General features: G+C 34.2%; 1 protein-coding gene across 7 annotated transcripts in view; it reads left to right on the top strand.

Moving 5' to 3' along the window:
* The window catches only part of HACE1 (HECT domain and ankyrin repeat containing E3 ubiquitin protein ligase 1), a 127,315-nt gene that overhangs the window by 60,602 nt on the left and 54,626 nt on the right, over positions 1-12,087 (top strand). For all 7 annotated transcript variants that reach the window (XM_008007480.3, XM_008007482.3, XM_008007477.3 and 4 more), the window contains 4 exons: positions 4,686-4,836; positions 10,833-11,167; positions 11,673-11,741; positions 11,983-12,070. In XM_008007480.3, coding sequence (XP_008005671.3) covers positions 4,686-4,836; positions 10,833-11,167; positions 11,673-11,741; positions 11,983-12,070 — 643 coding nt within the window. The remainder of the gene's footprint in view (positions 1-4,685; positions 4,837-10,832; positions 11,168-11,672; positions 11,742-11,982; positions 12,071-12,087) is intronic.

Here is a 12,087-nt window from a genome sequence, read left to right as displayed (position 1 = left end):
ATGCGCCCAGCCAAATACGTATTTTTGAGGGCCTGCCATCCATTAGGCCATCTGTGAGGTGATCATGAATAAAACAGACAAGATATCTATGTTGAAATTACAGTCTAGTCAGGATTTTACTGGATTTTATTCCATTTTGTGGGAAACTGGTAATAAATATCTTAATGAGTTGTGAGAGTGAAATAAGATAATTCTGTAAAATGCAAAGCAGGGGGTCCAGTATATAGTAGAGGTGATGATAGTTATTATTTTAAGTACCCCTATAATACCATTTAACCTGTTTTCCTACATTAGAAAACTTGTTTTTTCTACTTAAATATTTGTCAGATTGTATATACTTCCACAGTAATTAGAAAGCATTTATGTTTTTATGTGTCTATGTTTTTAAGTTTACCTTCATCACTTATTAAGCAGGTACTAAGCTAAGGAACATTCAAATATATTATTTCACTTAAACCTTACAGTAACTTTGTAATTTAGATGTTATCTCCACTTTATGTGTAAAAAAGTTGAAGTTAAATGATTTGCCAAGCTAATAAATAAACCTGGATATAGATCCTCAGTAGTAAGTAGCAGATTCTAGGTTCTAATCTAGCTTCTAAAAATGACAGGGGTGGTTAGTGGGACAGGAGAAACAGGGTAGGAAAAAGGAATCCATGGCCAAAACAATAGTAGTTTTAAAAAAATTACTCTGCTACACTGTGCTGTCTCACCACTTACAGTGCTGCCTTCCAAATGCTTTATAGAATCTTATTTTTATGGCCATTTTTGGCCTGTAAATATCTCATTGTTGGGATTGGTAGTGAGTATTGGTTATTAGTTAGAATTTATTGTACTGTTAAGTGGTAATTCTTAAGATGATTTCAAATACAAATTGCTTCCCCCTGCTGATTTATGTTTAATGGTATTTTTGTAGAGTATCTCATTTGTGTTCATTTATTTGTGAATCATTTTATGTTTCTTAACCCATTATGTGAAGTAATGTTGACCCTTGTTTTAATAGAAATTTTCTTTAAGAAAATAACTGATTCAAATATATGTTAATTATTGACAACTCAGGTGTTATCCAGCACACTTTTGGAAAAATTGGTAGCCTGTTATCTAACTGATTTCAGGAATATTTGCTAAAGATAATAAACATTTACTGAGGCGTTTGCACATAATGTTATGTTTATATTGAAATGAAATTTTATCTTTCTGTGTATTTATGATTGAAAGTAAAGGTAGTTAACGATGTGGAAATGAACAGAGAAATCATAACTATATGCTAAGTAAGACACTGAATAAGAATATACGCATATAAACCAAAGGCAAGAATTTTACAATGATAGGGGTTTGAGTTAGGAAATTAATTTCTTTTTTTTTTTTTTTTTTTGAGATGAAGTCTCGCTCTGTCGTCCAGGCTGGAGTGCAGTGGCATGATCTCGGCTCGCTGCGAGCCCCGCCTCCCGGGTTCATGTCATCCTCCTGCCTCAGCCTCCCAAGTAGCTGGGACTACATGCGCCTGCCACCGCACCTGGCTAATTTTTTGTATTTTTAGTAGAGACGGAGTTTCACCGTGTTAGTCAGGATGGTCTCGATCTCATGATCTTGTGATCCGTCCGCCTTGGCCTCCCAAAGTGCTGGGATTACAGGCATGAGCCACTGCCTCTGGCCAGAAATTAATTTTTAAACTTTAAAATTGAGGCATGGCAGCTTTGAAACAAATGACCATTTTATGATCAACTGGAGAAGGGTATATGAAGTTTAGGGATACTTCACTGGTGGGAAAGTGAGAAAATGATATTTTTTACACCATTGATTCATCTTAGAAGAAGTTTCAATTGAGTAAAGTAATACAAAATTGTTAGACTGTATTTATAATTAATAATAACAAGATTCCATGGTTTAAGAAAATATATTTTACCTTAAAGTAAGATAACTCATGATGTATTCCCTAAGATATTTAAAACAAATATTTGTGTATGTGGTACTTTTGCAGAAGAAAATTAAATTTGGCTGGGTGCGGTGGCTCACGCCTGTAGTCCCAGCTCTTTGGGAGGCCGAGGCGGGCGGATCACGAGGTCAGGAGATCGAGACCATCTTGGGTAACACGGTGAAACCCCGTCTCTACTAAAAATACAAAAAATTAGCCGGGTGTGGTGGTGGGCGCCTGTAGTGCCAGCTACTCGGGAGGCTGAGACAGGAGAATGGTGTGAACCCAGGAGGCGGAGCTTGCAGTGAGCCGAGACTGAGCCACTGCACTCCAGCCTGGGTGGCAGAGTGAGACTCCCTCTCAAAAAAAAAAAAAAAAAAAGAAAATCAAATTCACACCTCTCTTACAGAATTTGAGAGTCATTGTAGTTAACTTTTCCTAGAGCTGGAACACAGTAAAAGAAGGAGATGGTTACAACCAAACTACATTTCTATTTTGTTAGTGTCAACAGTCTTACGATATGCAGTTAGAATCACTATTTCATAAAGACAAATATGTAAAAATCAGTGCAAGCTAAGTTAATCCCTTTATACACATTTGATTCAAAATTATTGAAGCAAAAAAGGCTGTGCTAATGTGCTATAGCTATAGTGACAGCAATAGCTATTGATGTTTTACGAACACTGGTAACTGAAAGTTAATTTTTATTGACTTTTAAAACAATTTAATGAGTCTTACAATGAGAAAAAAACATGGCTAATGAAGTGAAAATGTCCAGAAATTTTGGTTCATGTAACCATGGCTGAAAATGCCCTCTAATTGGGTACTTATCAAACAAATACTTGAAAGCGGACATTTGTCATGACCATCTTACTATTTAAAAAAAAATATTGAAGAATACCTACAGATATCATAAATGAAGATTTCAATGAACTGGGTAAAAAATATATATAAGGGAAGAGAGAGTAAGTTTTTGATAGTTAAATTATACAAATGTGGCTTACTGCCATGGTTACTACTTGAGACCATCACTATGACAGTTACTGCTGTTACTACTTGAGACCGTCATTATGAGACTGAACAAAGTAGGATGAACACAGAAATCAAAACTTGAGACGAAACTGTATATATATATAATATATATATTTTAATTTTTTTATTTTTTGAGAGGTGTCTCATTCTGTTGCCCAGGCTGGAGTGTAGTAGCGCGATCTTGGCTCACTGCAAGCTCTGCCTCCTGGGTTCTCGCTATTCTCCTGCCTCAGCCTCCCGAGTAGCTGGGGCTACAGGCACCCACCACCAAGCCCAGCTAATTTTCTGTATATTTAGTAGAGATGGGGTTTCACCATGCTAGCCAGGATGGTCTCAATATCCTGACCTCATGATCCGCCTGCCTTGGCCTCCCAAAGTGCTGGGATTACAGGTGTGAGCCACCGCGCCCAGCCAAAAGAAGCTATTTTAAAGGAAGGGGCCAGGGAAAGAAGAAGAGAGCTCCCTGCTTCTAGTGAGCAAAGGCAGCAACAACCTTAAGCTTCTACAGCCCTTGGTATTTACTGGGTAGAAAGAGCAGGGAGGAGGAGCTAATAATTGGTCAGCTGCTTGATTCACAGGTTCATATTATTGCTTAACAGGCTTCAGATGTACCTAATCACAAGAAGGTCGTGACTGCCCTCAGCATTCCTTCTGGGTGGCAGACGCAGTTTGTCGGTTTGCCAACATCCTGCATTTATGAGAAGAGTTTGCTGCTTACTCATATCGCCTCCAGTGGTATACTGAGTTGATCACAATCCTCACTCTTTTGGCCTCCAACATACAAAGATAAATCCTGCCGTTCTGCGCAGAAGTTCATGCAACTCTTTACTTTGCTCCAACATTTGTGATACAAGATAACTGATGTTAGAGATTTCAAAATAAAACCACCATCAACCAACAAAAATATTTTGTTTAAAGATATATTATTAGCTTCAGTATAAATTTAGCCTACCTCCTACAGTTTTTCTGTGGAAAGGTAATGATTGGTATTCATAACGTTGAGCAATCACAATACTGTGGGATTCTGAAGGGCTTTCTGATTAGTAAAAGTGAGTTTATGTTAATTTAATATGATTTAGTGTTAATTGAATTTTAGTCTTTTTTCATAGTAGGCGAATATTTCCTATATTTATGTAGAGTCATAAGGCAGCCTATTATATAGAGAACAAACCTAATGCAAATAGCAACTTTAAAATTATTCAATTTATGAATGTTCTATATGTGAACAATTGGTTACTATTCTGGGGTAGGAAGGGGATATGGGATTACGGATATAGTGGCGGAGAGTTCAGTTTAGCTTCTTCGTTAAAACAGTTGTGGGTTGGCCTAAGAATATGATGATTTATACCTTTGCTTCTCTGTGAAAATACAGTCAGACTTCTAAAGTATAAATTTAATTTACAAATATACTTTTGAAAGTAAAAAGTTTAGGGGTTGCCTTGAAGTTGTTGCCACAAGAAACCAACTATTCTAAAGGAGTGATTTTCTTCATATTTTATGCTTTGATTATTGCTTATATTCTGGGTGCTTAAGAAATAGTAATTTATTTATATGCAATTTAAATAATGTAACTTCCTGTTAAACCATTCTGCCTCCTATCATGATAGGAAAGGAATTTTACTCCAGTTATTATAATATGAAACAGATGGTCAGTGGGATGAAAGTGTTTTAAAATAAGTATTTTAAGATGTAATTTGTCTTACTCCATCTAATCTCATATTTTAATTTTTATTTTCAGCCTATCTAGCAATTATGATGCTCAAATGAAGAGCCTTTTAAGGATTGTGAGAATGTTCTGTCACGTCTTTCGAATTGGTCCATCCTCCCCCAGTAATGGAATTGATATGGGCTACAATGGGAATAAAACTCCAAGAAGCCAGGTGTTCAAGGTGAGAAAAGTATATGGCACTGTTAGGAAGATAGACATGGAAGAGATGAATTTGACAAAGCATGCATTCATTAATCAGAAACCTCATGAACAGGTTGTAAGTTTGGTTTATAGCCATATCACTTCTAAAATTAGGCACACCTTTCTCCTCTCAACTTAGTCTACTCAACAGCAAGTTGGTGAGCTTTCTGTATTTTTCTTACAAATAAAATGTTTTATTCCATTGGTGTTTTATTCTAAGGGTAGAAATAGTGTTTAAAATTAATTTTATTAAATTATAGGTTTTTAATGTAATATGCAGCCAGCATGCTTTTGAAAGAAATTTATTTCTTATTAGTAAGGAAATAAAATGCACAGTTTTTATTTAGATTTTAATATGATATGTGTGTTAGGTGTATCTGTATGTGTTTTCATAGTAAGGTTCTTTCATTTACTGGATTTGCTAACAGTTAATTCCTGAGATAACTGCAAAGAGTTGTTGAGATAATTTTCTTAAAATATTTTGTATTGCTTCAGCTGCCTTTCTAAGCACATACGGGTGAAGTCCTTGGAAGATTCATGTAAAACCCAAGGGAGTGTTGCTACTCATGTTAAATTATAATTTTATGAAGTAAACAAAATAAATATGACTATAATTGCTCTTGTTAATTGTTTTTGGGTGACATTTTAAAATGACAGATTTTAGAAAAATGTGTAATTTAATAACTTCATGTTTTTTATTTATTCATGTATTTATTTTTTGAAATGGAGCCTCACTCTGTTGCCTAGGCTGGAGTGCAGTGGCACAATCATGGTTGACTGCAGCCTTGACCTGCCTGGGCTCAGGTGATGCTCCCACCTCAACCTGCCCTGTAACTGGGACTAGAGGTTCATGCCACCATACCTGGCTAATTTTTGTATTTTTTAGTAGAGGTGGGGTTTTGCCACGTTGCCCAGGGTGGTCTCGAACTCCTGGGCTCAAGCTCTCTGTCTGCCTCTACCTCCCAAAGTGTTGGGGATTACAGGCATGGGCCACTGCACCCAGCCAACTTATGTTTCGTTGAACAGTCATTTGAGTATAAAATATAGGTTATTTATCAAAAAAGTGATATAAATGTTTTTATGTGCCACTTCCTTGAAAACTAGTTAGGATTGACAGCTTTGCTCTTTGTAAAATTCAAATCTAAATTAGTGTTCTATACTAAATGATTCTTTTCTTACATGGAAAATTTTTGCAGAAAGGTAAAAATAAAGTTTGCAAGAACTTTGACACTAGTAGATTAATACTTAGAATAGATATGGTAATCTTTTAGAAAGGTTATGTATAAATGTCCATCTGTTTTACTCTCTTTAAAAAAAGTCAGTCTAGGAAGGGAAGTTTTCAGCTATGTATGTATGTTTGTACATTGAGTGTGTATTTTTTTTTTTTTTTCCCCTTATTGTGCCACCTCCTGGAAGAATGAAGTTATGCATTCTTGTAATTCATGTGGCTTTTCATGTACCACTTCCTTGAACTCTAGTTAGGAGTGACGACTTACTGTCTTTGTAAGATTTTGATCTACATTATTGACCTAGTCTTTTTGTCAGGGCTGTTTTGAGCAAGCTTTACTGCTTCAAACATTCATATCACACAAAGTTGTTTTTAATGTGTTTTGACTTGGCTCACTTTGTTAGTGACGGAATCTACCCTTGATTTGACTTTGACTCATACTTTCTACTCACCTGTAATGATGAATATAAAATCAAATCAGGTATGGCTGTGGTCAGTATTATTCAAATTGAGTTAGATTTATTTAATTTTGTCTGATTTCTTTGGTTAAAGTTTCAATCTGCTACCTATTAGCTAGTATCAGAAAGTATGTGTTAAGTAGCCTCTCTATAGGTGATTTAAAAGATTTAAATATTGATTTAAATGTTAGTTTTCTACCTAATCAGTCAATACAGACATAATAGAGTAGCAAAGGATATCTCTGTTTTTCCTTTTCAGCTTATGTTTAAAAATAGAACCCAGACTTTATGTTTTGTCATATATCTGTGATGTATATAATATATAAATACTTTCTTATTTCAAGAATTTTGTTAGTATCTTTGTTTCATTTTTTTAAGGTATACTTTCTACAGCATTGACAACTACTGTTTCTTCTCATCACTTATTTTCTCTTAAATTTTCAACTTTCATTTTGGTAAAACACTTGATTGCAGAACTCAGCTAGTTTTTAAACACATTAATGAGTATTAACTGTTAAAGAATTTGTCTCTTTTCATCCAGTTTTATGAATGAGACATGGAATCTTTGGGGATTGACAAAATGATCTGCCTTCCATTTACAAGGGTAAAAGTAGAAACTGTACATTGTCATCCATGTGAATCAGGTCTCCTGTTCATTGTGGGGTGATTTCAAGTTGTAAAAATCTTTGCTAGTTACTGAGTTGCTGTGATGTTAGACTGGAAATACCATTTTAATTCTTACCACATTTTGTCTGAGGTAGCAATTGATCCCTAATTTCCATTTTATTAACAAGGTACTCTAATGCTACTTTATTGTTCAAATTAACTAATGGGTTTTCCATTAAGAATGAGGGGGTTTATAGGCCATGTGTTTTTAGTCGGTGAAATTGTTTAACATCCTGTTATTAGTTTTCTGATTTATTTTAGAAGTTCTTTAAGTTAGTCTTAACACATAGCCATTCTTTCAGCATTAAGAGATGTTTATCTAGTGCCTTGGGAACTTTGGAGCATTTGAAGAATAAGGTCATTTTTATTTTTGAAGCACAGTAAACATGGGGAAGACAATTTAGGCTTCCTGAGTCTTGCTGTGTTCTTTTTTTTGTGAATAGTAAGCTGTGACTATTAATGGTTTCATAGACTTACAATTTGGAAAATTTGGTAATCAAGAAAGATTGTGAAACTTTAAGATCTTTAAGATCTTATCTTGTGGGTTGTGGCATTTGACATTGTCAGGTTAAGAATAGTCAGACTAACAGGATATCAAGGTACTATGAATGAACATTAAATTAATAATACTTTTCTGCCAAATTTATTCCTCATTTCAGCACTTCTTGAAATTTTAAAAAATCGTTCAGTAAGCTCAAGATTGTATATTTTGAAATATGACTTAACATGCTTATAAATCATGTATGATTGTCGTATCATTGTTACTATATATAGAATATAATTCTTCGGTAAGGATCACTCAATAATAATGAATGTGAAGCAGTATTTTCACAGTACCAAGAAACCTGCTAATATTTTCAGTAGTAATTGACTCATTGTTCAGTAACAATTGGTATGTATGGTGTATCTTATTTAATGTATTTGATTATTTATGAATATAGAAAGCATCATAGATACAGTATGCAGTGGTTTATTTTTAATTTTAAAATTTATTTGAATCCTTTTTATTGGTGGCTGCTACCATAGTTAGAAATTAAAGTTATTTTCATAGTATTCTTTTTGTGATTGAAGAATGAATTTTCTGAATAGATCTTCAAAGAGAAACTTCCTAGGTAAACTCACCTCAGGGTTGGGATTTAGTTTTAGTATATGTATGATTGATTGAAGAAATAAAAGGTAAGAAAAGAGAGAAAAGTAAAGAAAAGTCCAGTGTAGCTTACTACTTATTTTTTTTCTCATTCTTCTAATTATTTGCTTTGTTCCTTTATTTAAAACTCTGGCTTTTCAGTATCTTTATTGTCATTTTTACACATATCCATTTTTTTCTTTGGTGTTATTTCTGTACCACTGAAAATTTGCCTTTCATTTTTTACACATTGTCAGTATTTGAAAATAGGGTTGCTGTTGGTTTAGACTCAGTGCTCATCTGCATGATCAGCCTGTGTCATTTCTTGCCTTAGGCCTTACCTCCTTTCAGTGTATTGACTTTCTAGGTTATATCTTTTCTCATTTAGAGGCCAATTATTCTTTTTTCTTTCTGTTGCTAGCAGTTTTATATCACCACCTGTTCTTTCCATTTCAGAAGTTCATTTTCTGATATAAAGCTAAATAGCTGTGCTGACATAAGTTCTTTTCATCTTCTACAGCAGGTTCAATGTTTTGCTCATAAAGAGAAACTATAGTTTCAACTTGGGTCATGATTAGGATTTTCAGTGAAGGTATCTGTCAGTATTTATGGCAGCTGGGTGCTTCTTGCCCTTCTTTAAGCAGTTCGGGGACCCCAAATCTGTCAACAGTTGTGAGTATGGAAGAGCCCTCATTATGGGTGAAAGGGGTGCTTACTTTAACTTCAAAGGAGGGTATAATTTCTCTTAAAAAGGGAAACATTGTACTTACCCGCCTACCTAGTGCATAGTACAGGTTGAGTGAGTGAACTAGGTTTTTGTTGATTGTAGTAGTGGTGGTTTTGTTTGTTTTATTGTTGTTTTTCTGCTTTTTGGTTGAATGTGTAAATGAAGGCCTGAGGTGATTGAATTATTTGCAAATTCAGTTAGTAAAATATTTTCAAAAAGAGGATGTTACAGAAATCTGAAGAAAGGCTGAAAATGGCAGTGAAGGTATTTGTTAGATAATAATTGGGAAGAATTTCCTGACAGAATAGGTTATTCAAACATTTTCTAAGGTTCCAAATATGTTTGTATAATCTCCTTCCATAGCAATCTTTGAAAGAAAGATTATTTCTTTCCTTGAAATATTTTAAAGGTGAGTCTTCCTGTAGCACATGGTCTAGTTTGTAGCATTCTGTAATCATGTCAGATTCAAAAAGTGAGATTAACTTGTATATTTATTTGCAGAAAGATAGCTCGTCATTCTCAATGAGAATATTTAAAATAGTGTAGGATGAAGGGATTGTTTAACCACTGTACCACTTGTAAACTATTGGAGACAGTATCTCACTCTTTCACCCAGGCTGGAGTACAGTGACACGATCACAGCTCACTGTAGCCTTGACTTCTGAGACTCAAGCAATCCTCCCATTTCAACCTCCCAAGTAACTGTGACTACCAGTACATGCCCTTGTACCCAGCTAGAATAATAATAGGAAATGGTTTATTCTCTCCTTTTTTTTTCTTTAATAGAAAGCTGTTAGTCTTTACTTGGAATTAATAATTTGCTGCTCAGTGTTTTTTTTTTTTTTTTTTGAGATGGGGTCTCACCCTGTCACCCAGACTGGAGTGCAGTGGTGTGATCTCAGCTCACTGCATCCTCTGCCTCCTGGGTTCATGTGATCCTCCTGCCTCAGCCTCACCAGTAGCTGGAATTATAGGTGTGTGCCACCATGCGTGGCTAATTTTTTGTATTTTTAGTAGAGATGGGATTTCACTATGTTGGCCAGGCTGGTCTCAAACTCCTGACCTCAAGTGATCTGCCCACCTCAGCCTCCCAAAGTGCTGGGATTACAGGTGTGAGCCACCATCCCCGGTCTGCTAGTCAATATTTTAATAGAAGTTTGGTAATTGTATTTCTTGTTTTAAAAAACATTAATTACTAGAAATGGATTGTGTCTGTAAATATACATATATACATAAATGTGTCACATTTTATAATTTCTTGTCAATAATTATCAAAATTCCAGGAATTATACGTAACGAAAAGAGCACAGTAAAAAAGCTGTTCATTAGGTTCTTTAGGGATTCTCATTTTTTAATTGAAAAAAGACATTTGTTTAATTGAAAGTCATTGACATTGATCATATTAATACAGAAAATGTTAAGACTGATTATAAATAATAATAATGTGTGCTTTTAAAACTAAATATTTGAAAATTAAAAGAAGAAAGATTGCTTGTGAATTTTTTGTTAGTTTTTCCTTTTTATTCCAAGGAATACATACATACAAATTAAATTATTACCATAAATGAAGAAATTGTCATTTATATAGCATTTGTATAATTTTGTTACTTACCTTTAGGCATTACCATCACATTAACTTGGGAAGATAGAAATATCTAGAGTAAATTTTCTCTTTTATGATATTTGTCTAGGTATGTGGGTTTTGTTTTTTTTTTTTTTTGATCCTATAGTTAAGAATGATGTTTAAAAAACACTTTTGTTTTTCTCTCAGCCTCTGGAATTGCTTTGGCACTCATTAGATGAATGGCTAGTTTTAATAGCCACAGAATTGATGAAAAACAAAAGAGACTCAACAGAGATCACTTCTATTTTACTGAAACAAAAAGGCCAAGATCAAGATGCTGCTTCCATTCCTCCATTTGAACCTCCAGGACCTGGGAGCTATGAAAATCTGTCCAGTGGCACAAGGGAATCTAAACCAGATGCTCTTGCAGGGAGACAGGAAGCCAGTGCAGATTGTCAGGATGTTATTTCTATGACAGCCAACCGGCTAAGTGCTGTCATTCAAGCTTTTTACATGTGCTGTTCTTGTCAGATGCCTCCAGGGTAAGAAAGTTTTGGCTTATTATTTTTTCTCTGATAGGTGATGAAAAGCAGTGGTATTTTTGTAATTTCAAAAACAACAAATAATAATTTGTTGATTTAAAGTTTTCTTTTGGTTTTAAGATACTCATACTAATCTAGATCTAGTAGGGAATATTTAAATTTTAAACAAGCAATATATATTATTTCTTTGTAAAGTGGTGAATGTCACCTTGTATAGGATCTCTTAATTATGTATTTGAAATGTGTAGAGCAGAAATGCACCAAATTTCAAGATTTTTAAAAAGTCACTTGTTGATATTGTCTGCTGATGAGAAATTAGAATCATTTTACAAATTGGCTAGGCATACTTCAGTTTCCTAAACTTACAAAGAAGATCCAACACCAAATTTTTTTTTTTTTTTTTTTGGTTTAGAAGCCAGTCCAGTTCAATATATATTTATCAAGAGTGCTATATTTTATCACAAACTTTTGCCTGTGTATTCTGATTGATATTTACCCCCCACAGAATGACTTCACCTCGTTTCATTGAATTTGTCTGCAAACATGATGAAGTTTTAAAATGCTTTGTTAATAGGTAAGTTTTCTGGGGTTTGTGGACTACCCTGGAGCCTTTCCTCTCTTTACTTACAGTTTCATCTGAACAGAAAAAATACTATTTCTCTTACCATTCAAAATATGCTCAATAACAAATGAAAGTTTAATAGATGTGAATTATTATATTTTTCTTCTGTTTCAGTATCAGTGTATCTGAATTTGCATTTCACTTAATTCTACTCATTCTTCCTGTCCATTTAAACAAAATATTTTTCTTTTAGAAATCCCAAAATTATATTTGACCACTTTCACTTTCTCCTTGAATGTCCTGAGTTGATGTCAAGATTCATGCATATCATAAAAGCACAGGTAGAAATTTTTCTTCA

The sequence above is a fragment of the Chlorocebus sabaeus genome, chromosome 13 (genome assembly GCF_047675955.1).
Source record: "Chlorocebus sabaeus isolate Y175 chromosome 13, mChlSab1.0.hap1, whole genome shotgun sequence".
In the NCBI taxonomy this organism is placed as follows: Eukaryota; Metazoa; Chordata; class Mammalia; order Primates; family Cercopithecidae; genus Chlorocebus; species Chlorocebus sabaeus.
This window is presented reverse-complemented; position numbering and strand designations above follow the sequence as displayed.